At 41.5% G+C, this 27653-nt stretch overlaps 2 protein-coding genes across 2 annotated transcripts in view; both read left to right on the top strand.

Annotated features, from left to right (window-relative positions):
• LOC104669579 (cytosolic carboxypeptidase 4) overlaps positions 1 to 22123 on the top strand; it is a 232417-nt gene extending 210294 nt beyond the window's left edge. The window contains exon 17 of the mRNA XM_030931043.1: positions 21867 to 22123. Coding sequence (XP_030786903.1) covers positions 21867 to 22028 — 162 coding nt within the window. The 3' untranslated portion in view covers positions 22029 to 22123. The remainder of the gene's footprint in view (positions 1 to 21866) is intronic.
• A 667-nt stretch (positions 22124 to 22790) lies between these two features.
• On the top strand, positions 22791 to 23397 carry LOC115897478 (zonadhesin-like). The gene is made up of 3 exons (XM_030930247.1): positions 22791 to 23011; positions 23135 to 23197; positions 23239 to 23397. Exons 1-3 carry the CDS (start codon positions 22806 to 22808, stop codon positions 23270 to 23272), a joined length of 303 nt encoding a protein of 100 aa, XP_030786107.1. The 5' UTR covers positions 22791 to 22805; the 3' UTR covers positions 23273 to 23397.
• Positions 23398 to 27653: the final 4256 nt, after the last annotated feature.

Raw genomic sequence — 27653 nt, 5'->3', positions numbered from 1 at the left:
CTTAAACCATGCAGTTTTCTGTCATTTGAAAAAGCTGGCAAACTATCCCTTACTGCTACCATTTCGTGGATATCCTAAGGATAAATGAGCTCCAGTAACTTCTATAAAGTACTTTCATCCTCTGTGTTAATGTAAAATGTTATTAGCATATTTATAATCATATGTGTTTATATATGTATTACTTAGCCTGAAGGATGAGCATTTTCATTTTAAGGCTGTGATAAGGAGTTGGAAAAGATAATAACCAAGAACATCTTTTCCTTCAAAAGGAATGTGCAGGTATAAATGGGAAATTTTTGCATAGAGAAGGCATATCTTGCACCACTTGGCTCACCGCTTCATGAAAGTGCATCTGTCCTCTTCTCCATATGTTGTCTTGCCTAAAGAGAGATTTTTACTGTTTTCCAGATTGCAAAAGATACACAACTAGTAGTATTTGTGTATTACACTCAGAGAGCTCAAGAAGTTAATCCAAGTAATGTGCATCGCAAGCTAGGCTGTAACAAGCCACATTTGTTATAAAACATGTTTTGTTGCCTTTAGGGACACAGAACAGGCAAGATTCATGATCCCCCTTCAACAGTTGTTTTTACGGCCTTGCCTGTGAAACGCTGCACATGAAAAGTCTACTGTGGGCTGGGCGCAGTGGCTCACTCCTGTAATCCCAGCACTTTGGGAGGCCAAGGGGAGAGGATTGCTTGAGCCAGAGTTCGAGACCAGTCTGGGCAGCATAGTGAAACCCCATCTCTACAAAAAATACAAAAATTAGCCAGGCCTGGGGGCATGCACCCGTAGACCCAGCTACTTGGAAGGCTGAGATGGAGGATCACTTGGGCTCAGGAGGTTGAGGCTGCAGTGAACCAGGATCACACAACTGCATTCCATCGTGGGCAGCCGAGTGAGACCCTATCTGGAAAAAAAAAAAAAAAAAAAAAAAAAAAAAAGAAAAAAACCAAAAGCAAAAAGAATCTGCTAGGGAAGGGGATTTCTTTTTAAATATGTGTTATGTGTTTGCCTTTCCCATTGGGTAAGGGATCATGGATCTAGGACACTGTTCTTTTCACTTGTTAGAATGTCTTGGACTCTGATAAGGTCCTGGTGGCCATTTGTGTAAAACATTAGAACGCAAAGGGGTGGGTGAAGTTGTCTAATTCACCCTTAACATTTATAGATGCAAGAACTGAGACCTGAAGTCCCACATTTAGCTACAGCCATTCAGGGACAGAACATCAGCCTTTGAGGTGTATTCCTGTGGTCTTTCTACTCTCCTGTAGAAAGGTGTAGAAGAAATTCCGAATTTCTGCTCCGGGGTCAGATCGGTGTCATTGCTTGCTATTACATTCATAAGCTACAAACACAGGTAGCCGTTTTATGAGTACATGTAGTCATCATTGTGTGATGATACAGACATCTCTAATGTTTGAATTCAAATCACCAACCCATGGTTTATATCTTTAATGCTGGGTGCCGTGGATGTGGTTCCCCTGAGGGATAATGTCTCTTTCCAAACATGGTCTAATTCTTACCCCAAGATGCTCCAATGGATTCTTGCTAGGTGCCTACAAGCTGATTCAAATTGTGTACCCCTTTCAGCCTGGCCTTGACTTGATGGTACCTAGTTGTTTACCTTGTGCCTCTGGGCCTGCTTACCTTTTGGACACAGTTTCAGATCAGAATATAACGTCTAAAATTTGCAACTGGTAAATAATTCTAAGAACCACTGGGTAGGGGGTCAATGAGGAGATGATTTCATCTTAAAGGGAAACAAAAACACACAAAAAAGAGGACTCCCCTCTCTGCACCAGTCACTTAGTTTCACTGAGAGGGAAAGAGAGGCCTTGTTAATTGATGCTTATTGACTTGTTACTGTTAACAATATTAATAACTGCTACTGTTACTATTAATTACAATAAGCTATAACTACTTATGACTTTTTATTGTTACTTGTGAGCTTGCTGACTGTGAATGTCTTCCACCAGGGAACGTTTGTGGAGAGTTAATGAGAAAGAGGGATAACTTATTTCTCCTAACTGAGCAAAACAGGGTTAGAAAGACACTTTGTTACTTGAAAGTGACAAATATGTATTCTCAATTTTAGGTTTTACATTTCCAATAACTCATGGTCTTTGTCCTCTCTAGGTTTAAGACAGTAATTGACTCTGTGACTTCTCTTAAAAAAACTCTTCCTCCCATCATGGACAGAATGAGTACATTCTGTAATGCACACTAGTCATTTTTATTTTTGGACATGTCCTGAGGAGAAACAGTTTTTCTTCCAACAGATCAGTGATAAATTAAACGTGAATGATACCCCAAAGGGAGAATTAACTGTATGTCACTTTGGGGTTATGGTGAGGGGTAGAAAATACGTTTCCATGTGGAATTCATAATTTGCAAGACTCTTATAATATGGATTACATTTAATAATTACAGACATTTTTATAGCAAAGGACTTGTGTGTTGGATGTTTTTCAATGTGAATACAATTTTGAAACTTTATAATAAACTAATAATAAATAATAAAATTTGAAAATTATTTTATTATTTTATTATTCTCTTATAATAAGAAAATTAGTATTTGGTTCTTTCAAATGGATATTTCCAGATGCTTGCCAGTAAGTCTGTTGGATAATTTTTCATATTATAGCATTAAAATACAGCTAAAAGAAAGAAATACGCTATTGTAATTCTGAAGCAAACAAAAAAAGCTCTGTTTTAATCAGTTGTATCAAGTTATCAGTAATTGTAATGATTGTTAAAGTGTTAGCAATACTCGTTAAAGTATTAGAATTATGTTATAAATAGCCCCTAGGTAGCCAGTAGTATTGGTTGCAAATGGGGCCCCAAGAGAGTTTCTGATGAATATTTTAGGAGGTAAAAAATTGGGATCTCACTGAGAACTTATAACTGTGTGAAATGACAAGAGACAAAAAAAGTGGTCATTAGTAGAGTCCATGGATTGGGAGAGCTTAAGGATCTTAAAGGATAGAGCAGAATTTTTACCAGACACATATACCCACTGTGGAAGATGTGAATACTGTTATCTCCAGAGACAGAGTGGCGGGGGAGGGGGAAGAGAGAGAGAAGAAAGAAGAAAGAAAAGAAAAGAAAAAAGAAAGGAAAAAGAAAAGAAAAGGAATTAGAATGCCACATGCACAGTATCTAATAAAAGACTCAGAATAAATGAAGAGTTTAAGAAGTGTCAAGTGGGAGATGTTGACTTACATGTGGCAGATCAAAGATGCAATGAACAGGTCATAAATCAGCACTGTCAGGTAATCAGTAGACAGAGATCCATCCTTGTATAGGCCAAATGACAGACCCCAATAAAGGTTATTGATGGTGAGGAGGTGAGCATAGAAAACCATTCTGAAGGAGCCAATATGTGCGTGAATGGTAAAGTCTTTGACAACAAGGACGTCTGAATTCCCTAAATACAGGGTCTTGGGCACAATGAAAGAAAGTTCTGAGGTCAAGACAATCGTAGATTTTGGTCTAGGTGTCATGTTTCCTTGCTGTGTAGCCACAGGCAAGCTATTTAACTTCTCTTAGCTCGGTTTTCTCATCTGTAAAATTGGAAACAAAAAAGCAGTGAACTACATAGGCTATTTTCAAGGTTGAATAGTTGCTAATTGGAAAGTTTTAGCAAAGTGTCTACATCTAGTAAGCAATACTAGATGGTAACCATTAAAGCATTTATTATTTTTTATGATGATGTGTTATTATTTTCTCTGTTGGACTGATTGGAAGATACCCATTCCATAATTCATACTAAAATTAAAAAAAAATACAAATGAAAGACCCCTCCTCAAAAATTACAAAGGATACTGATGGTTTTCTTGGAGTAGTTGATTACGATTATTTTTTTCTTACTCTTTTTTCCAAATTATCATAATATAGCTTTGCTTATTTTTAATGGACAAAGAATATTAAAACCATCCTTTCTTTATAATTGACAAATCTGTGAGTAGTTATGTAGAGACTAATCATTTCTCACATTTTTTAAGTTAAGCAGCATGTTCTTGTGGCTTTTATTTAGCTTAAATGTGTTATTTGTTCTTGTCTTGTGATAAGAAGTCTTTGATTCTCTGATGAGTATGTTTAAGTAACAACTGAGATCTAGGCAGGAGACAAATAAAATAGGCTATCTCCTTGGGAGTGGACTTTCTTCTAAATTAGGGGAACAGAGAGTGCAGCAGTTTAGGGGATAACAATAGAAAATGAATGGTTTTTGAGTGCATAGTTCTTCTCACTTTATCAGTAGCCATCAGCAGGTTACCCTGCTGAGGTCAAGGAAGTCTTTTATCGAAGTTTTAAGGGAGTAGTTGATAAAGGAAAGGGAGACTGAGGACTCCTGTGGAGAGACACAGGATGAGGCCGCAGGCTAAGATTATCAGCTTGATATTGTTCACAGACAGGATTTTCTTTTAAGAAGTCAGTCTCTCTGGGGGTTTCTACAATTGCCTTGAACTCATTCACATTTTTATAAAGAAACCTACCCATGTGGCTTCCGCAGGGCTGTAATCACAGTCAATTGGCACATGCATTCAGAGGTCCTACTTTTCTCATCAATGATCCCCACAATATCCTATTAGGCATAACTTTTCTGGACCTGAGATGGGAGATCATTTTTAGGATAACAGGACAAAAACATTTTTGCAAAAGGAAATCCAACAGAAATTTATACTTGGTTTACTTCTAGCAATCTTTTATATGACTGAAGCCAAAATAATCCCCTAAAAGTAGAAGTGTTAGATACTTGCTGGACCTGATGGCAGGTCCAACAGGAGGGAGATTTCATTGAGGGGTGCAGGGAGATGGATCCATGAAAAATTGCAGTTTACAGAAAATGAATGATATGGTTTGGCTGTGTCCTCACCCAAATCTCATCTTGAATTGTAGCTCCCATAATTCTCACATGTCGTGGGAATTAATCGAGTCACGGGGGCAGGTCTTTCCCATGCTGTTCTTGTGATAGTGAATAAGTCTCATGAGATCTGATCGTTTTACAAAGAGGAGTTCCCTTGTACATGCCCTCTCGCCTGCCACCATGTAAGACGTGCCTTTGCTCTTCTTTCACCTTCTGCCATGATTGTGAGGCCTCCCCAGCCATGTGGAACTGTGAGTCCGTTAAACCTCTTTCCTTTACAGATTACCCAGTCTCAGGCATGTCTTTATTAGCAGCATGAGAATGGACTAACACAGTGAGCTTAAGCTAAAAGAATATTAGGCATTTGTTGATTTGCAATATTATTGTGGAAAATGTAATAATAATAACAAATTAAAAGAGAACTCATGAGAGAAGAAAACTTTCAGGCTTTGCCTTCTCCCACATTTGCTGCTTGGGAGCCTGTCTAGCCAACACTATTTTGAAGGACAGTGTTCGTGTGCCCTATGATACCTTTTTGACTTTTTGTCTCTCATAGCTGATAGTGCTTGGTGGCTTCTATAGACCAACCTTCTGCCTAACCTGCTTCCCCATATCTGATTTATAAAATCTAGATTTTATTATTTTTTAAAGTTTGATATCAAGCACCAAAGAGCTATGGCTTAGTTGTAATATCACAGAATGATGATTATTGCTTTTTGTTTTTCATTTATTTGTTGCCCCTTTTCCCTTTTTTCTTTTTCTTTTCTTTTTTTTTAACAGATTGTGTTAGTTATTTATTTTTATTTATGAGTTTTATTTCATTTTTAATTGACAAATAATACTTGCTTATATTTTATAGGGTACAATGTGATTTGTTGATACATGTATATGTTGCAGATTGATCAAACCAGACTAATAAACATATCTATCACCTCACATATTTATCATTTCTTTGTGGTGAGAACACTTAAAATTACTCTTTTAGGGATTTTGAAGTAATTCAGTATATTATTATGAGCTATGATTACTATACTATGCAATGGATGACCAGACCTTATTCATTTTGTCTAATTGAAATTTTGTACGCTTTCTCCAACATCTCTCCATTCCTCCCCTTTGTTTCCACTCCTCCAGGCTCTGGTCACCACCATTCTACTCTCTACTTCTATAAGTTTGACTTTTTTATATTCCATGTATAAGTGAGATCATGTGGTATTTGTCTCTCTGCACCCATCATTTCACTTGGCATGTGTCTTCGGGCTCATCCATGTTGCTGCAAATGACAGAATTTCCTGTTTTTTTAAGGCTGAATGGTAATACATTGTGTATGTATGTATATATGTATATGTGTATGTGTATATATATAATATACGTGTGTGTGTGTGTATGTGTGTGTAACTCCATCAGTGGGCACTGTGGTTGTTCCCATATCTTGGCTCTCGTGAATAATGCTGCACTGAACATAGGGGTGTAGACAGATATCTCTTTGATGTACTGATTTAAGTTCCTTTGGATATACTCAGAAGTGAGATGGCTGGATTGTATGGTAATTCTATTTTTAAGTTTTTGAGGAAACTTCATACTGTTTTCCAACATAACTGTGCTGATTTACTTTCCCAGCAGTGGTGTTCAGGGTTCCAGATCCTCACCAGCACTTGTTGTCATTCATCTTTTTGATAATAACCAGTCTAACAAGTGTGAAGTGGTATCTCATGTGGTTTTATTTTGCATGTCTCTGATGATGAGAGATGTTGAACATTATTTTTTTGTGTGTGTATCTGTTGTCCATTTGTATATCTTCTTTTCAGAAATGCCTATTTAGGCCATTTGCCCATTTTTATAGGGTTGTTTGTTTTCTTGTTACTGTGTAGTTTGTGTTCCTTGTATATTTTGGATATTAGCCCCTTATCTGATGTATGATTTGCAAATATTTTCTCCCAGTTTGTGGGTTGTCTCTTTGCTCTGTGAATTGTTTCCTTTGCTATGCGAAAGCCTTTTAGTTTGGTGGAATCCTACTGTCTATTTTTGCTTTGTTTGTCTGTGCTATTGGGGTCATATTTAAGAAATCACTTCCCAAACTAATGTCATGAAGCTTTTTCCTTATGTTTTTGTCTCATAACTTTACAGTTTCAGGTCTTATGCTTAGGTTTAGTTGATTCTTATGAGGGATCAATTCTCATTCTTCCACATGTGGATATTTAGTTTTCCCAACACCATTTATTGAAGAAACTGTCCTTTCCCCATTGCGTGTTTTTGGCACCTCTGTCAAAAATCAATTGACTATAGGTGTCTGAGTTTATGTTTGGCCTTTTGTTGGGAAAGCTTCACCATTGGCAAGGACCCATGTGGCCACAATAAAATGTAACAAACAGATTTAATAAGAGAGAGAGAGAGAGAGAGAGCGCAAGCTCATAGAAATAATTCAGCAAGACAGTGTTTCCCAAAACCTAGTGTGTAGCACTTCAGTCTCTTGAGATGTTTAGAGAAGAAAAGTTTAATGATCATCTAAATTTATGAAGCACTTGTGCTAGTTTTTCTTCTAACATTTCACAATGCATATTGAAATATTAAAGAATCTGAGAAATCTTGCATCCACGGAAATATTTTCATTTTCTTTAACTTAACATTTTCTAAGCACTTTGGCTATGAATTTCCTGCCTCCTCCATCTCCTTGTTCACACCACAGCACTTACTAACACACTAAGGGATATATTTTGGGAAATGCTACAACCAAGTTTCCCTTTCTGGCTTTAGAGCCTTGGAATCTTGATAGTAATTGTGAGGCAAGTTACATTTAGTCTGGATTTTGGTAATAAAGAATACTGAGAGCAGCTTTCACTCAAATGTTTATAAAAATCTTAAAAGTAATTTGTTTATGATCACAGAGACTATAATCTGAATCCAGCACTATCCATGCCTTGTTAACTAAGGAGCTGGAATTTTCCTTTTCCAGGATGACTTAGAAACATGACTGATATTCTGATGGAGACATTTCCATTCTTCTGTGCCATCTCTCCTGGGATACCCAGATGTCTACTTCTTATATCAGGGCTTTAGTTAATAATTTAATATTGATTTTTATAACCTATGAATTTTTTTCCAGTAAGCTTCTTTTAAGAGGGTATTTTCTATTCTCTAGTGGTTATTTTATTTTTGCTGTTTTGAAAACCGTTTTTATTTAAGTCTAATTTCATTTAATTTTCAGAAAATGTGATTTGTATAATTTCTGCTTTTTTGGGGGAAGAATCTAATGAGTTTTTAATAGCTCTATATATGATTAATTATTGCTACAGTTCCATGAATATTTGAGAAAAATTTTTTCTCTGGAAAGACAAAATTTGACATATGTCTACAAAAACAATATTGTTCAAATACCTTATATTATTATTTTTATGCAGTTGATTTATTCAAGACCCGGGTGCTATCTTAAAATCTCCCACTCTGAGAATAATTTTTTTCTCTTTCTGCTGTTTTTGGTATTATATATTCTAATCCCATATTATTTGATTCTTAAGATTTATGAGTTTTATATGTTCATTGTGAATTTTGCCCTTTATGAAAATAAGATTTTAAAATCCCATGTAATGCACTTGATCTTGAATATGGCTTTGTTGTATATTACTATTGCCATGCCTGCCTTAATTTATGTTTGCTTATGCTTTTAGTTTCAATATTTCTCCTTTAAAATGTTTGAACAGAGGCAAACAAAATAAAGAGATAATATAAGAGCATTTCTCCTACACATAATTTTTTTTCCTTTCTCTTTAAAAGTACCTCTTACATACAACATGCTGTGGGATTTTAAAAAGTAATCCAAGTTTTTGTCATTATTAAGGCTGATTAGCCTGTTTATACTTAAACAGTTTTTACTGTTACTTATCATTTTGGTTTCATGCTATTTTCCATGCTTCACTGCTGTTGTCTTTCTTTTTTCTTAAGCAATATGGACCATCATTTCTTTTATTTTTTTCACCCTCAGAGTTTATAATTTTACTATTGCTTTCTTTTTACTGCTTAAAAATAATATATTTGAACTTATACTTCTCCATTAACAATAACAGCTAACATTTATTGTTTCCTACATAACAGATGCTCTTCACATACATTATACGACTAAATTATAGCAACCACTGCATGAGATAGGTAATGATATTTTTATGTGCCTTTTAAAGATGAGAAAACTGAGTCACAGTGAGGTTAAATAAAAAATTTACATCAGTTTTTTCAGAATCCACGCAACCAGAATGTAAACCCAGATTTCCTGCATTCCTTGGCTCATGGTACCTCCTTCCACCTTCAAAGCCAAAAATGGCATGCCTCTTACCTCTTTTTCCATTACATCCCATCTCGTTCTTTGACTCTGACTTCTTATCTCCTTCTTTCACTTATAAAGACCTTTGTCATTACCCTGCACCCAACCTGATGATCTGGGATAGTCCCCCCATCTTAAATTTCCTAATCACATCTTCAAAGTTCCTTTGCTATGTAAAATAACATCTTCACAGGTTGGAGGGATTAGAATATGGGCATCTTTGGAGGGCCATTATTCTGCCTACCACACCAACATAAGCAATAAACTCAACTCTGTTTTAGAGACCCATTGTTCTAGTGATGTTCTAGAGAGTTTGCATTTGGCACAATACTAAGTACTACCTTTCAATTTTCAAGAATTAAATAATATTTCTATATGTAAGTTGAAAACATTAACATTTTGTTTCACCTTTTTCCTCCCTTGTACATCTCTTTTAAAGTTCATTTTAGAGCTAGGTGATGACATCAAAATTTTATAATGTGTATTGTCTCCCTAAAGAATGATTTTTTAATGTTTATATTAATATAGTAACCATATTTTTATATAGTCATTTAGATGTAAGCTTGTTTAACTGGATTTTATTATAGTCTTTTTATATTGCTTTTCTGTTTGATTTGGGGGCAGCTGAAGTGTGTCTTCAAGTCCTTCTTTTCTTTTTTTTTCTTTTTTTAAGACAGGATCTTGCTCTGTCACCCAGGATGGAGTGCAGTGACTTGATCTAGGCTCACTGCAGCCTTGACCTCCCAGGCTCAAGTGATCCTCCCACCTCAGCCTCCCAAGTAACTGGGACCACAGGTGTGCACCACCACGCCCGTCAATTTTTATGTATTTTTAGTAGAGATGGGGTCTCGCCATGTTACTCAGGCTGGTCTTGAACTCCTGAGCTCAAGCAATCCACCCACCTCGGCCTCCCAGAGTGCTGGGATTACAGGTGTGAACCACTGCACCTGGGCCAAGTCCTTATTTTCAATAAAGATAAGGTGATATTTTGTCTGAGCTCCTGTATGGTTGAGCATGTATGCTATATTTGCTGATGAGCAAAAACTTGGTTGGATATAGGTTTATTAGATTATAATCCCTTCTACTTTCAAGCTTTAAGCAGAACTCATTTCCTCTAGCATGTAGTATTGCAGAAGAAATATGAGCCAAGAATGATTTTTTTGTATATATATATGTACAATGGATTTATTTATACTCACACATAAACACACACACACACACACACACACACACACACAGAGACACATACATGTTTAAAAATAATCTTCAGTATAGGGTACAAGTGTCATTCTATGCAACAATGAGCAGTGAGTTAAGATTGGCAATCAAACACACAGATTAGGCTTTATCCAGAACTAAATTTACTATCCATAAGAAAGAATACAGAGAGGACAACAAAACAGCACACATAGAAAGGGCTTAGTGAGAGTCTTTGGACTCCCAGGTATAGCTTACTTTGTCCTAGTAACTCCTCTCTATGGAATTATATAGTCATGAGAGATTAGGTTGAGTGGAACATAACTGTCTCAGCCTAGGAATACTATCAGCCTTGGGCTTCCTTCAGATTTCATGCTTAACTAGTTGTCTAGGTTGTATGTGTGTGCTTGTGTATGTGTAGTTAGTCATCTTGTATTCTCAGGGGTATGTGGCTCCTTCCCAATCTGCAACGCAGGTGCGTCTCATCAATACCTGATCCTCGTTCCTTGATGGACAATCATAACAATTAAGTACAAAGATTTGGTTAGATACATGGGCCTCTGTTGGATTCTCATTTATCTTGAATCTTGTATAAACATGCTTCTTATAATTCCTTTACTTAGGATTGTGTCAAGTCCTGGCTCTCTGGAACATCACAAGAACAACCTGTTTCTAAGACACAGTTGGGTTTATTGCTCATGTTAGCATGGTAGGCAGAATAATGGACCTCCAAAATTCCATATCCCAATCCTGTGAAGATGTTGCTTTACATTGTAAGGGTACTTTGAAGATGTGATTAGAGAGTTTGAGATGGGGAGATTATCCTTGATTATCAGATTGGGTGCAGGGTAATCACAAAGGTCCTTATAAGTAAAAGAATGAGATAAAAGAATCAGAGCCAGAGAAAAAGATGGGACTTAATGGAAGTAGAAGTCAGTGATGCAATTTTTGGCTTTGAAGGTGGAGGGAGGTACCATGAGTGAAGGAATGCAGGTGACCTCTAGAAGCTAGAAAAGGCACAGGAAGAGATATTGTATAGAGCTTCCAAAAGGAATGCAGCCCGGGTGACACCTTGAATTTTGCCCAGTGGGACCCATTTTAGACTACTGGCCTTCAGAACCATAAGATAATAAATTTGTGTTGTCTTAACCTACAAAATTTGTGGTGATTCCAGCAGTAGTAGGAAACAAATTTACTAAAGGAGAAAGAATGGGACAGAATCTTACTAGTGTCTCAAAGAGCAGAGGGCAAGGTGGGGATATTTACTGATACCTTAAAGCCTGGCTTAAAGGCAGATATTTATTTAATGTAGGGGGGATTGATTAGGATTGGGTAAGGATCATGAAGTAATGGTTTAAGATTGGTGGACATGGTGGACACTGTAAGGCAAGGATTTTGAAAAGAGGTGAGAAGAGGGATTCAAAGAATCTTGGCTCAAAGATGGGTTGATGCTTTCTATTGAAGAGTTGATGGGATATTCCTGAAATGAAAAATATATTTATTTGTAATTTCTGTCTTCCCAGAGCAGTAAAGTTATACTGATTAAGGTTGGGGAATAATAAAGTCATGTTAATGTAGACGGTAAGCTATGTGTGGGTAAATGATTTTGGTTCTCAGTTTTAAGGAGAATATGACTCAAGGTCAAATTTTCAGGTGTCCCTGAGGCTAGTGAAAGGCCGCGGAATTATCTGGTAATCTTTTCTTTTCTTGTCTCTTTTTCTTTTTCCTTGCAATTCAACTATTTCAGTAGAGTACAAATAGGTTTTAGTCTACTCCTATTCATATGTCAGGATTTGTACTTACTTTAGGACATTCTTGTTCCCTTGTATATTAGTTGTCTATTGCTTCAGTAACAAATTATTAAAAATGTAGTAGCTTCAACAGGAACAGGTCCTTTTTTAAAAAAAAAAAAATTGTACAGCTTTTTAGGTTAGAAGTTTGACACGAATCTCACTGGGCAAAGACCCGGGTTTCGGGGTTGCGTTCCTTCTGGAGGATTTGTGGGGAGAATGCGTTTCCTTTCCTTTTCCAGATTCTAGAGGCCACCTGCATTCCTTGGCTGATGATGCTTTTCTCAGTCTTCAAAGCCAGCAAGGGAAGACTGAGGTCTTAGGGGCCAGCAATGGTTCTCTGCAGCCAGGAAAGGGTCTCTGTTTTTAATCATGTTGTGATTAGATTGGCCCTAACTGAATAGTGCAGGATGACCTCCCCATTTCAAGTGGACCCTTAATCTTAAGCATGTCTGCAAAGTCCCTTTCACCATGTAAGGTATCCTACCAAAGGTTCTGAAGGTGAGAACATGAACATCTTTGGGGGCCACTATTCTTACCATCTGTAGTAAATTCTTTCCACATGTAAATACTTCCTCTACCTTTTGAAGACACTACTTTCCTTTCCATATATTTTACATATTTGTCAATATTTTTACATATTCATTTTATTAAAAAATTCATGTTTTTTTGTTTCATTTACCTAGCAGGCTAGTTATTTGTCAAGAAACAAGGTGGGTGGTTTCTCCTTGGACCTCTTAATACCTACTTGATTGTGGAAAAATCTTTCTAAATTTTAAGCTAGGAGGATAATTTTTGGGCAGTGGTATTCTTGTGCTGCAGAGGGGCAGTGTTTCCCTCTGGTTACTGAAGTCTCCACTGTCGGGGGTGTTTTGTTTTTCTAAGACCACCAGAGCGGGTACAAAAGAACCAGCGACTAGGCAAGGGGTAGGAGCAAAACTGCAAGTTTATTTTGGTCACCTAGCTTCAAGGGAAGAAGGTGGGTAGGGAGAGGTCTGTTGGCCCCCCCCCCGACAAAAGGGGCCCCCAGAGTCACCCGTACAGCTCTCGGACGGAGTTCCAACAGTTCCGACCGCAGTGAGGAATCAACCGCAGTGGGGAAGCTGGGAAGTCCGCGCGTGGCGATCCTCCGGAGCGGCTTTTCTAGGAGTGGGAGGGCGATAGGCGGGGCACGGGCGTGTCCGGGGGCGTTCCGCAGGTGCGACCAGGTAAATCTTGGTCTCTTCAGATTGACATCACCTGGCGCATGCCTAGTTGGTCTGCACCTTCCCGGGTCGCCGGCTGGATTTTCGCGCGCGCGGGAAAAGTTGGGGGGGGGGGGATGAAGAACCCGGAAGTGCGCCATCTTGCCTCCGTTCATCCAAACAGTCCAACCTTTTATTGATAATAGTGATAAAGGGGCGCCGTGGTCTGTCTGGCTACTTCCTGCTGTTAAGGGGCGCTGTTAAGGTCGGGGCCCATGGTTGGCATTTGGACGTACGGATGAAGAATAAAATAAAGCACAGTATTAGTATAGGAACGAGGTATGGAAGCATTTGAGGGTTTGAATGTTAGTGTCTGCTAGGCCTGACTTGCTAACATAATAGCAGCACTCTTCTCTAAGGAAGAGACAAATGCCTCCTTTCTCAGCTGTAAACAAGCCTAGGGCTTGCCTGTTTTGGGCAGCTACTTAGGCTATTGAGGTAGTTCGGCGCTGCAGGGAGGCCAGGCTTTCAGCTGATTTCAATAACTAGAGGGCGGAAAAACAGCCAGTTTTGACGGGAGTGGCGTAGTGGCATGGAAAGTTGCTGGAAAAGCTCTGCTACTTCTGCCTGGCTGTATAGAGTTAGACTGGGGACCAAGGACACGGGGACATAGAGGGATCAGTTAGTGGCTGTATGGTTAAGAGTTTTAGAGAGAGAGATCAGTTGCACGAGAAATAGCCTTCAATGGGGGCTGTTTTGGCCTCCATTGGGTGCCTGAGTATAATTACCTCAGGATGAATTTGGAGTTGAATAACAGAAAGGAAGGATTGGGCAGTTGCACGAGAAATAGCCTTCAATGGGGGCCGTTTTGGCCTCCATTGGGTGCCTGAGTATAATTACCTCAGGATGAATTTGGAGTTGAATAACAGAAAGGAAGGATTGGGCAGTTGCACGAGAAATAGCCTTCAATGGGGGCCGTTTTGGCCTCCATTGGGTGCCTGAGTATGATTACCTCAGGATGAATTTGGAGTTGAATAACAGAAAGGAAGGATTGGGCAGTTGCACGAGAAATAGCCTTCAATGGGGGCCGTTTTGGCCTCCATTGGGTGCCTGAGTATGATTACCTCAGGATGAATTTGGAGTTGAATAACAGAAAGGAAGGATTGGGCAGTGGAGATGTTCGATGAAGGTTAGGAGACGGGAGAACCACTGCTCTGGACTATTGTCTGGAGGTAGATATGGGTCTGGGGTTATATATTGAAAGTCTGATAGGTTTATGTAGAGGAGGGTGAGAAAGCGAGCTAAGCGCCAGGGATCAGGAAGCATGAACTAGTTAAGAAAGTTTTGTAAGTTTGAGGCGAGTGGGGGAAAGTTGAACTGATGTCCACTGATTGTTCCCAGTGGGGGCCCTTTTTAGCTGGGAAATATGAATCCAATGCGTGTGTCCTAGGAGTTTTGCTGCCGTATGTGTAGACAGGAGGACAATGTATGGGCCTTTCCACTTGGGCTGTAAGTCTTTGGCTTGGATATCTTTTATGTATACTTGGTCCCCAGGACTGAGGGAGAGATGTGGGTTGTAGGCATCCGTTGGAGGAGGGTGTGCTAACTCAGCGTGTTGTCTTAGGAGTTGTCTGAGAAGAGTGAGATATGGGAGGTAGTTCGCCAAAGGGGCTGGCAGGGAAGGTATTTGTTGGAGGGTTAGAGGCCGTCCGTAGACTAATTCGAACGGACTGAGGCCTGTTGGGCTTCGAGGTGCTGCCCGCAGCCGGGTCAGGGCTAAGGGAAGGAGAGTTACCCACGACTGCCGGGTTTCGATTGAGAGTTTGGTGAGCTGCTGTTTGATGAGTCCGTTAGCCTTTTCTACCTTACCAGAAGACTGAGGCCTATAAGGGATGTGGAGTTTCCAGGTGATGTGTAGGAGGGCTGCCACCTGTTGGACTACCTTAGAGATGAATGCTGGACCATTGTCAGATTGAAGAGTGACCGGGAGGCCAAACCTAGGAATAATATGTTCAGTGAGTATAGAGGCAACAATGTTAGCGGTTTCTCCTGTGGTAGGATAGGCCTCGATCCACCCGGAAAAGGTGTCCACAAGGGTTAAGAGGTATTTGAATTTTTTATGTCGTGGCATATGTGTGAAATCAATTTGCCAATCTTCACCTGGTTGGTGTCCTCTGAGTTGATGGCTGGGATGGGGATTACGCAATGCACCTTGAGGATTTGCCTTTAGACAGGTAGAGCACTGCTGGTTGATTGTAAGTAAGTGTTTTTGTAGTGTTGGACAGTGGAGGAGGGGATTTAGGAAATCATATAAGGCTTTGGGTCCTATATGTAAAGAATTATGTATGTCTGTTAGAATGGTATGGAGTTGTGTTTCAGGAATAACTAGTTCGTTATCAATATAGATCCAGTCACCTGTAGCTAGTTTGGCTGTTGGATTTTGTAATAGCTTAGCCTTTTCTTCCTGAGTGTAATTAGGGGCATACTGGGGGGAGAGAAAACAGGCAGAAGGAGGCTTAGGAGTGGAAAATCCGGCGGCTGACTTGGCAGTGACATCAGCGAAATTGTTGCCAGCTGCTACCAGGTTAGATGAAGTTTGGTGCCCTTTACAATGTATAATGGCTACCTTGGAAGGTGCCGACAGTGCATCTAGTAGTTTGAGTATTTGGTTTTTGTTAATAATAGGGGTACCGCTGGTGGTTAAAAACCCTCTCTCTTTCCAGATGACTGAATGAGTGTGTGCGATTAGAAAAGCATATTTAGAATCTGTGTATATGTTTACTGTTTTTCCTTTTGATAGTAGGAGTGCCTTGGTTAGCGCAGTGAGTTCTGCCTGCTGTGATGTGGTCCCTTGTGGTAGGGGTTTTGCCTCTAAAACTGTGGAAGAGGTAACTACTGCATATCCTGCCTGTCTGTTTCCTTGAGGGTTGATAAAGGAGCTGCCATCCACAAATAGGGTTAGTTGTGCATTCTGAAGGGGCTGGTCATGCAAGTGTAGGTGGCTGGGGGGCTGAGCCTCCAGAACCTCAGGACAAGAATGTTTAGTATGGGATGGTTTAAGAGAGCCTGGCAGTAAAGTGGCTGGATTTAGAGAGGAGCAAACTTCTAAAGTAACAGTGGGGTCTTCTATGAATAAGAGATGGAAAAGTTGGAGCCGGGATGGAGTTAAGTGGCTAATACTTTTATGAGAGATGAGATCCTGAAGACGGTGTGTGGAGAGGACTGTTAGATTACTACCTCTAATGAGCTTTTTTTGCTTCCTGGGTCAGGCAGGCTGCTGCTGCTAGCGCACACAGACAGGGTTGCCAGCCTTGTACAGTTGGGTCTAGCTGTTTGGATAGATAGGCCACAGGACGGTGGGTGTTACCGACAGGCTGGGCTAAGAGACCAACTGCCACTTTCTGCCTTTCATCTGTAAAGAGTTGGAAGGGACGCTGGAAATCAGGCAGTGAGAGAGTGGGTTGTGAGAGAAGGCAAGCTTTTAAGCGGGTGAAATGAGTCGAGATTAACTTGGGGTTGGACAAAGGCCCATGTGGGGTTTCTTTAACTGCGGCATATAAAGGTTTGGCTAGGATTCCAAAATTGGGGATCCAATGTCTGAAGAAACCTATTAGACCTAGGAAGGATTGAATTTCTTTTGCATCTTGAGGGGGAAGAAGGTTACGTATTAGGGCCATGCGGTCGGTAGTTAGTGACCGGGTTGTTGGGGTGATTTCAATTCCTAAGTATATGATGGTTTGGCACGAAATTTGGGCCTTGTGTTTAGATACTCTATAACCTAATGAGCCTAAATGGTTGAGGAGAGTTGCAGTGTCTAGAAGAGAGTCTTGTTTGGTAGGGCTACAGATTAAGAGATCATCTACATACTGCAGAACTTTGCTATTAGTGAGAGGGCAGGAGGCAAGGTCTTTTGCTAAGGCCTGACCAAAGAAATGGGGGCTGTCCCGGAACCCTTGTGGGAGGACTGTCCACATCAGTTGAGTGGAGGTATGTGTGTCTGGGTCCTCCCATGTGAAAGCAAAAAGGAACTGGTAGTCTGTGTGTAGGGGTATGGTAAAGAAAGCATCCTTAAGGTCTAGCACAGTAAAATAAGTAGAATTGGTGGGGATATGGGACAGAAGGGTGTAAGGGTTGGGAACTACAGGGTGCGTGGGACGGGTGGCTTCATTGACTAGCCGAAGATGCTGTACTAACCTATACGTTCCATCTGCCTTTTTAACTGGAAGTATTGGAGTGTTACAGGGGGAATGTGTGCGGACAAGAATATGTTGGCTAAGTAGTCGCGTGATAATTGGCTTTAAACCTTGTAGATGTGTCGGAGAGAGAGAGAATTGGGGGCGGTTTGGGAAACGAGTGGGATCTTTGAGCTTGACGAGAACTGGTGGGTGGTGAGCAGCTATGACCGGGGTGGAAGTGTCCCACACTTGAGGGTGTACAGAAATAGGGAAGATGGGGGGTGGGGGCGACATAGGAGGAGCCTGTGCACTTGCACAAAGCATGAGCAACAGGTCATGAGGGGGTTGAAGGGGAGTGGATGAGTTGGTGGGAATGTATATGGAGGCCTTTAAGGTGCTCAGGATGTCTCGGCGTAGTAAGGGGGTAGGGCATGAGGGTATAATGAGGAACGAGTGCGCAAAGTAGTTGTTGGCCAGGCAGCAATTAAGGAGTGGAGTTTTTGTGGAGTGGATGGCTTTCCGCTTACTCCTACTACAGAGATATTGGATGGAAGGCTAGGTCCAGAGAAGGACGGCAAAACAGAATAGGTAGCCTCGCTGTTGATTAAAAAATTAATTGTCTTACCCGCTACCAGGAGAGTTACCCGCGGCTCGGCGAGGGTGATGGGGGTCCCCGAGTCTCGGCACCTTCAGTTGTCGTCATCGTCCAGATGTAGGAGCTGGAAGGAGCTCCCAGGATCCTGGGAAAGGGGGTCACGTGGAGACGCAGCACCTGTTCTCAGGGTGGGGCAATCAGACTTCCAGTGTCCTCCCTGCTGGCAAGCAGGGCAGGGGGTTGCTGGTGGACGAGGCTTAGGACATTCACTGGCCCAATGTCCTGACGCCTTGCACTTATAGCAAGGCTGCGTTGGGGCTCGGGGACCTTGCGGACACCTGTTGGCATAGTGTCCCGCCTTGCCGCACTTATAGCAGGCTCCTTTTGTAGCCTTGGAGTCTGCGGAGTATGTGCTCTCTGGTCTGGGGTTACAATTGGGCTGTAAAGCCGCTGCTAGGAGCTGGGCCTTCTGTTTGAGGCGTGCCTGTCGCACTGCCTCAGCCGTCTCCTCTCTGGAGTTATAGACCTTAAAGGCTAATTTAACCAGGTCTTGTATTGGTGCCTGAGGACCATCCTCTACCTTCTGAAGTTTCTTACGAATGTCAGGAGCTGATTGAGAAATGAAATAAGACGCCAAAATGGTGGCCCCTGTAGGGGAGGCCGGATCTAACCGGGTATATTGGGTTAGAACCTCAGTCAGCCTATTTAAGAATGCGGCTGGATTTTCTTCTGGATTTTGAATAATTTCTTTTAATTTGTTAAAATTTACAGTTTTGTTTGAGGCTGTTTGCATACCAGCCAACAAACACTGAACCATTATGTCTCGCCTACGGCGCCCAGGCTGGTTTGCTTGATAGTTCCAGTCCGGGTCTGCCGAGGGGACTGCTTGCTCCCCTAGTGGGATGGTGGCGTCAGTTAAATGTAGTTGGTTGGCGTGCTGCCTGGCGGCCGCTAGGATGCGCTCTTGCTCCTCAGGGTTTAGGGTGGAGGTTAGGATAACCTGGAGGTCATGCCAAGTTAAGTCATAGGCCTGACAAAGGTATCTAAATTCCTTTATGTAGACCGTGGGATTAGCTGAGAAATCCCCTAAACGCTTTTCAATTTTGGAAAGATCGGCCAATGAAAAAGGGACATGTACTCTGACTACCCCCTCTGCCCCAGCCACCTCTCGCAAAGGCGCTAACACTGTAGGAGGGTGTGGGGCAGGAGTGGAGGCATCAGCAGGGCACTTAGAGCGGGTGTGTGCAGAGACAGGAGACTCAAGACAGCCAGTTGGGGGCCCCGAAGGAAGCACGGGACTGAGTGGATTACTAGTAGGTAAGGAGGAGGAAGGAGGAGTCTGGGGAGGAAGGGAGGGGGTGGAGAGAGCAGGGAGAGAAGGAGGAGTATAGGGACGAGAGCTTAAGGCCCAAAAGCCTTGTACGTAATTAATTTCAGACCACTTGCCTAGCCGCTGGCAGAAATTGCTGAGGTCGATCACGCCACAGTGGAAAGGAAAATTAACCGCTTCCTCCTAAGGTCTTGTTCAAGCTGTAAGGTTTTTAAATTGGCTAGGAGGCACCCTAAGGGGGTGCTCTTTGGAAATTTGGACTGGGGGTTTCCCATTTGTTTCCTCTTTACCGACACAATGGACCCAATGGACATGGGAATGGATCCCTGCCTGGCTTCAAAGCGTCCTTTGGAACCAGCAGAGACAGACGAGAGGCTCTTGAAGCCTAAGTGGAGATTACCTTCAGGCGGACGTCTCCGTCCTGAACGGGTCTCCCGAGCCACGTGGTGGCTCCCGAGCCACTTGGTGGCTCCAAATGGACCCCGGACCTGCGCAGGATTTCTGGCCGAGGGAGGTAAAGAGGAGACAAGGGCACTTACCCCAGAGAGGCCGTGGGAGTGAGGGAAGCGGGTCTCAGGTCCTGGTCCGTCTGCCGCGTGGGAGCAGGAGGAGGTTCCTCAACCCTTAGAGGCCTGAGGAGGGGTCTCCTCCCGGGTTTCGGCACCAACTGTTTTGTTTGTCTAAGACCACCAGAGCGGGTACAAAAGAACCAGCGACTAGGCAAGGGGTAGGAGCAAAACTGCAAGTTTATTTTGGTCACCTAGCTTCAAGGGAAGAAGGTGGGTAGGGAGAGGTCTGTTGGCCCCCCCCCGACAAAAGGGGCCCCCAGAGTCACCCGTACAGCTCTCTCCAACAGTTCCGACCGCAGTGAGGAATCAACCGCAGTGGGGAAGCTGGGAAGTCCGCGCGTGGCGATCCTCCGGAGCGGCTTTTCTAGGAGTGGGAGGGCGATAGGCGGGGCACGGGCGTGTCCGGGGGCGTTCCGCAGGTGCGACCAGGTAAATCTTGGTCTCTTCAGATTGACATCACCTGGCGCATGCCTAGTTGGTCTTCACCTTCCCGGGTCGCCGGCTGGATTTTCGCGCGCGCGGGAAAAGTTGGGGGCGGGGGGATGAAGAACCCGGAAGTGCGCCATCTTGCCTCCGTTCATCCAAACAGGGGGGATGCAGTGCGGGTGGGGGAAAATCTCTTAGCCTCTTTATGACTGGTGTCCCTGTTTTGATTAGGGAGAATTTCTTCAGAATTCTTAAAGATTGTTAACCAGGGGCTGGACGTGGTGGCTCATGCCTGTAATCCCAGCACTTTGGGAGGTCAAGCGGGGCAGATCACCTGAGGTCAGGAGTTTGAGACCAGCCTGGCCAATATGGCAAAACCTCCCTCTACTAAAAATACAAAAATTAACTGGGTGTGGTAGTGGGTGCTTGTAATCCCAGCTACTCGGGAGCTGAGGCAGGAGAATCGCTTGAACCTGGGAGGTGGAGGTTGCAATGATCCGAGATCACACCACTGCACTCCAGCCTGGGCAATACAGTGAGACTCTGTCTCAAAAAAAAAAAAAAAAAAAAAAAAAGATTGCTAACCAGGTGTCCTAATTTCAATGGCTATTCAATTTTTGTATTTGTTTTTTAAATGAGTATTGAAATGGGGAGGTATGGTAGGAAAATTTGTTGCTATTTGTTACTTGTTCTTTTAGCTTAGCAGTCCACCTGGATTAATCACGTCTATTATTTTTTCAATGTGCTCACAATTCTCCCTATTACTTGGCCCTGTGATACTATGTGCTGTTGAAGTTTTCTGTCTCATTCTCCCCAGTGTTCTGGGTGTGTTCTATTTTCATGATAACCACATTTTTATTTTTAATTTTAAAGAAAGCATGCTTAGATTTGTCTCTTTTCTTTTTACATTGATTGCTATTTTTTTATTTGTACAAATTTATGGTTACATGTGAAGTTTTGTTACATGCATAGATTGAGTAAAGTTGGTCAAGCCAGCACTTTCAGGGTATCCATCACCCAAATAACGTACATTGTACCCATTAACACATTTCTCATGATCCTCCTCCACCCCCTCCCTGACCCTTCAGAGTTTCCATTTTCTATCATTTCCTTGTATGCCACAGTGATAGGAAGAGGACTTTATGCCCCTGCCCGCCTCCCTCTTGCTTTCAGTACAACTTGAAAACAGATCTTCTATTATGCCAAAATATGCAGGAAGGATGCTTCCTGCTCAGTCTCACTGAGCTTCTCCTAGACAGTAGAAATAGCCCCCTTTTAATTACTCAAGGCCCAATACATAAAGGACAGATTAGATTAACAACAATACTTCCAAACTATATGTAAGCCGTTGTTGTTTTCTATTCTGTTGTTATAAAAAAATGTTGATAATACACACGCCTGCTTTATTTCTGCTCCAGACTCATCTTGACATCCTGGAAAAGAGTGTCAACCTCAAAGAGGTCTACTTCCGGCAAGATGTTCTCTGCCAGACGCTGGGAGGGAATCCGTGTCCCTTGGTGACCATCACGGCCATGCCTGAGTCCAACAGTGATGAGCATCTAGAGCAGTTCCGTGAGTAAAATGGGATCCTCTTCATTGAAGATTTGACTAAGGGTGTCCTTTATAGTCTTGGAAGCATTCTGTCTCTTTTAGATCAAAATCTCCATAAAGGGTTGGAGACTGTCTGTCTTTGTAGAAATACACCCCCGACTTTTATTGGTGTGACACATAGGTTAAACATTAATGTTGCTCTGTTGTTAAAAGGAGAGAAAATGAAATGAATTCAAACTGTCAGGGAGATGAAATGACAGTTTGCTAATGATGGTCACTTCCTCTCTTAAAATAGAACCAGGACTCTGAATCATATTTTCCAAATTCTAATCCAGGGACTTTTCTCACTGTGCTCACTGCTGTTATGTGACTCTCATTCAGTCAAAGTTTAGAAAGAAAGAAAGTTGAGTTTTTAAGCCCTGGCTAAAGAATCCCCTTGATGACCTGAATACCATTTGTATCTGCAGGTATTTGTATCTGAAGATGTGGACAGGCTCTAGCTAAGAACTTTGAAACAAAGTCGAAGCCAAACTCATGCACACACACGCAGACACACACAAATATACACATACGGACACATACACAAACACATAGACATACGTAGACACAGACATGTACACAGACACACACACGCACATGCATGTCTTTAAATGTTGGGCTCCTGTGCTAAGTGCATATGTGTGACTGACTTGTTACCAACTAGCTTTTGAAAATGACTTCTAACATCGTTTCAGAACTTAGGTAGGCAAAAAAACAAACCAAAAAAAAAAAAACAAAAAACAAAAAAAACCCCCAAAGAATGAAGAATGTTTTGTGATACAAAGAAGTTTTGGAGATTAAAGAAGAGACTGGGCACCCAGCTTAATTTATCCCCAGAAGATACAGCCTTTCCTGATGAAGATACAGCCTTCCCTGGTGAAGATACAGCCTTCCCTGGTGAAGATACAGCCTTCCCTGAGGAAGATACAGCCTTCCCTGGTGAAGATACAGCCTTCCCTGAGGAAGATACAGCCTTCCTGGTGAAGATACAGCCTTCTCTGAGGAAGATACAGCCTTCCTGGTGAAGATACAGCCTTCTCCGAGGAAGATACAGCCTCTCCTGGTGAAGATACAGCCTTCCTGGTGAAGATACAGCCTTCTCTGAGGAAGATACGGCCTTCCCTGATGAAGATACAGCCTTCCCTGATGAAGATACAGCCTCTCCTGGTGAAGATACAGCCTTCCTGGTGAAGATACAGCCTTCCCTGATGAATTGCTAGCCTCATTCAGGTGACTCTTTGGTGGATCAGAATTATATTTTCTCATACCCCATCAGCATCTGACAATGGATACTCAACCACCTGGCAAATCAACAACCGATTAACCCATCTGGATTAATGAGACCCTAAAATGCTTTAATGAATAATAAGGCATTTTCCAAAAGTTATTTTCTGTATTTTATGCATTTAAGAGCAATTTCCATAACAGTCATAGGGTCCCTGCCTCGGCAGATGAGCAGTGCTTGGGAGCTGGAGACAGCAGTCCTCACAGGGTAACTTTCATTGAACCATTATTTACTTAAGAAAGTGGATGTGTGTAAGTCTGAGCTTCTTTTTCTACAAAAGAGGTGAGCAGAACTCTGATATATCATTATGACATAGAAGTGCCTCCGTTTTTGTATTTTGTGCTGACATTGGTGTTTTTGTTGCTATTATAAATATGGAGAGTATTCTTACTTTAAGAAGAGGACTTGAAACATGCAAAGGCCCTTAAATAATCTGGCACTCCAACAAATAGTTCTGTTGAAAAAAGAGAGAGAAAGAGAGAAAATATCTCTTAGTACACCCTTATATGAATCAAAAGAGGCTGGTTTCTGCTTGCTCTGTAAGATGGGTTATAGTAAGTGTACGCTCTTATGATCATAATAGGTTTTTTTTCTTTTAAACACGTGCTAACATATCCGATGTTAATCTCAAGAAGTATCAGATAAATGCTATGCATTTTCTTTTTGTCACTTGCAAATGACAATCATTGAGCTAGATCCTGAGGAAACCCGGCTTTGACCTAGAGGAAAGGGCTAGTTAGGGCCATCTTCATAGGTGTGTCATCTATACCTTTGCAGAGGTCTCCTGCTTAGAAGGGCCATGAACTCTGCTTAATGCTTTTCTGTCACTATCTTTATAAAATTCTTTATACAGTTTTGAACAAGGGGCCCTACCTTTCCATTTTTCGCTGGGCCCTGCAAATTGCATAGCTGGTCCTGGATGTGATCTAAGGTCATAAAAGTAGAAAGTGGCAAAGGACGGTGCCTTTCTGATACTACTCTTCTCTCTTTCCACATTATGTAAGAAGAGTTTTAAGTTTTATCCTATTTTTCCCGCTCACTGAAAATATTATTTGTATGGCTTATGTAGCTGATTGGTATCTTTCATCATGGGGATTAATTTCTGGACTCCTTATTTTACAGATGGAGTAAGCGGAGCTCAGAAAGGTTAAACACTATGATCAGTAGAGGTGACAGATTTCCAACATTGTTATTCTGATTCCAGAGTCCACACACACAACAAATGTGCTGACTCCTTCGTTATACACGTGTTCAGCATCAACATTTTGGCTTTACTCTTGGAGCCATAACTTCCTCTCTTCCTCATTCTGTCCTCAAATTATTAGACACTAGCTGAGTTGTTAAAGCATTTATGCTAAATTGACCATACATAAGTGTATTACTCTCTTCTTGCTCACAACGAATTTTATTTTCCTTTCCTAACCCAATGGAAGCGTTTTCATGGTGGATGCTTCAGATACTGTGGCAGGAAGGGAGAAAGAACACTCTTTCTGCCTGAAGGCCTTTCTTCAGACCCGTCAGATCCCAGCACAGAGCTGAGACTGCATGACCTGAGCCACAGTGCTGGGGCACAGTTTCAGCAGGGCTACATAATAAAAAAGTGTACAAGGTAGGTGTGTAGTGTGTGTGTGCATATATAGTTATATACAGTTACTTTATATATATTATATATATAATATTAGTTATATCATATATGTAAATATATAACTATATATCTAATATATATAGTTACTGTATATAGATACTATATAGTCTATATAGTCTATATATAGTAACTATATACAGTGACTATATATATGAATATATTCTTATAGATATATGAATATATAAACACATGCCATTGCTGTGTTTCCAAAAGAAAAATTAAAAAAAAAACCAGCCCAGTATAAATACTACCTACCCTTCAAAGTGCAACTAACCATGCCTGTAAATCAGAAATGGAACTACTTAATTTCCTTTGAACTACAAAATGTGATGTATTGATTTAGAAGGAGAAAACAGCAAATGAGCCTGCAGCTCAAGATTCTCCTGCCTCCAGGCCTCCCTTCAGGTGACATTAAATTGTTTTACCTGCTTCCTGCCTCTCAGGGACTAGGGTAGCTTCAGTGTGAGATTGTGCACACTGAATCCCAGTGTGCAATTTAGCTAGTTTCTGGTTCAGTAACTGCCGCTAACCCCTCATAAGGAGGTATGAGTGGAAAGAAAGGTTTTCTCTCCATTGTGTGGGATTATTACTTGAGTCTTACTTTATAATCCCAGGAAATAAGACCATGGCTATGGAACCATGGGGGAACTTCCCTCTCAAGGCTGGTTGCTTTGATGATCTGGTCTAAAGTCCTGGACCTGAATATTATTGAGGACAACTTATTGATTACTTTTAGTTCCTCCCAGTGTCTGAGCTCCAGAGAGTCTTCCAAAAGTATTGGTTTGATTTATTTTTCAAAAGCATTTTCTTTTTAAAAAGTTATATTCCTGGAAACATTTAGCCTTACCTTCTTGATAATATATTTTCAGTTGAGTTGTCACCAGATTTGCCAGCTGTGTACTTTATCACTATTTGGAGAACTGAGTACAGTCCCTTCTTGAAATGCTCCCAATAAAGAAGACTTACTACTTTACACCTTGATATTTGAGCCCTCAGAGCCAAACTGCTGGCAGGTCTTCAAGAGCAAAATCACTCTCTGCCCTTTTCAGTGAGACAGTGAACAGGGAAGTTCTCTGGGAGATTGTCACTGAAGTCATTGTGGAAGGGGGGGCTTAAGGAGAAACTGACGATAGCAGGGAACCTTTACAAAAGGATCTACACCTCAGTCTAGCATCAGGGACTCTCAGTGATGAATAGGCATTGGGCAGTTAGAAAGTCCAGGCCCTTCCTAACTAGTAGGATTTGGGATGTTAAAGGAACCCAGGTAGGGCATTTGGATTTTGCACAGCAGAATGGGAGTGAGGAGGAACACACAGAATCCAATAAAATGGAACAGGGGCTCCAACAGGTTGGAGCAGAAGATATCCCATAAGCAGTTTGGGGATAGGCTTGGTAGGCACCATCAGTCCAGGAAATTCTTTGCAGTGCCTTCTGAGCCTAGTCTCCATTGGTTAATGGTGGTCTGGCATAATTCCACTTAGCCTACTTAAATCCTTTAACACATTATATGTGAATAGGTACTTTGATTAGCACACCCTTTGAATATGCAACTTCCAGGTAGATTTGAGAAGTTTTCTATCTTTAGTTTGTATACTCTTCCGGAATGGGATGTGTGGGTGGGTGGTGTGGTATCTCCTTTCTTGAATTTGAACTGAGAGAAGATGCTGAATTTAAGTAGAACTAGAGAGCAATTCAGAATAAAGAGTCTTGGGGGGTCATTATTTATCTAATCCCGGAAAGAAGAATTTTCCCAGACTCAGCCATTTCCCAAAAACCATGCCTGCTTTCTGCTGCTTCTCACACAGATGGAGTTGCCTTTGTGTGGAAGTTCCTCTTACTAATGAGCTCTTGGCCTTCCTATACTTGTTGCCTTACCTCCATTTTGCAGATGGCATCCGTCAAACATATTCCCAGATTTCCCTCTTTAGGCTTTGGTCTTACTGGACTATTACCCAGAAATGCATACAACCAGAACACACTGCTTGGTGAAGGCTGCTATCACTTTGTCAACTTCTCCATTTTCTCCACATTTCTCTCACGACCTCACATTCTAAATGACCATTTTAGCTCAGAGAAAGTCGAGTCCCATTTTAGTTTGGAGAGCTACATCTCTGATAGATGCTTCATTTTTCTTAGAAACTTTATTGCCAAATTGGATATCTTTACATTCAGAACCTATAACAGTATTGTCTTGACTGTACTCACGAATGATCAGAGAGAAGAAACGAATTTGTGGGAATTTTCTGAGGGAAAATGTCATTCTCCTATTAGAAACTCTCATTCTCTAAATGAATAGTCACGGACTGATTCACTGGTGAGAAGTCAAGAAACAACAAAGGTGGCTAGGAGGGGGTGGATATGCTATTTTTTGCAATCTGAGACACCGCCACCCTGCATTTATTATAACCTAAAAGAGCAGAGCGTAACCTTTATATGTGTCTGGAGGTGAGATAATCTCAATCCCCTGCCATAGTCTCCTATGGCTCACACACTGTTCTTTCCAGGGGGCCTGAGGTGGGGGAAAGCGAGAGGCTGCTTTTGCAGTTGTTAAAGAATACCTTTCTTTTTCTTTTTCTTAAAAATATTCTTACAAAAGCAATGTTCTATTCAGCCTGCCATTATGCTAAAAGCTTTTCCTTGGAAGACAATAGCTGTTCTCAGAAAAAAGATTTACATGGGGTCCCG

Source organism: Rhinopithecus roxellana, chromosome 5 (genome assembly GCF_007565055.1).
Source record: "Rhinopithecus roxellana isolate Shanxi Qingling chromosome 5, ASM756505v1, whole genome shotgun sequence".
NCBI classification, from domain to species: domain Eukaryota; kingdom Metazoa; phylum Chordata; class Mammalia; order Primates; family Cercopithecidae; genus Rhinopithecus; species Rhinopithecus roxellana.
The sequence above is the reverse complement of the archived record's forward strand: the minus strand, read 5'-3'. Positions and strand labels throughout refer to the sequence as shown.

Excerpts from the sequence above, each read along its gene's own strand:
- LOC115897478 (XM_030930247.1), top strand. The coding sequence starts at position 22,806 with ATGTTTTGTGATACAAAGAAGTTTTGGAGATTAAAGAAGAGACTGGGC. Across the intron at positions 23,012-23,134 it reads TTCCCTGAGGAAGATACAGC|CTTCTCTGAGGAAGATACGG; the intron begins CTTCCTGGTGAA and ends TGAAGATACAGC. Across the intron at positions 23,198-23,238 it reads TTCCCTGATGAAGATACAGC|CTTCCCTGATGAATTGCTAG; the intron begins CTCTCCTGGTGA and ends TGAAGATACAGC.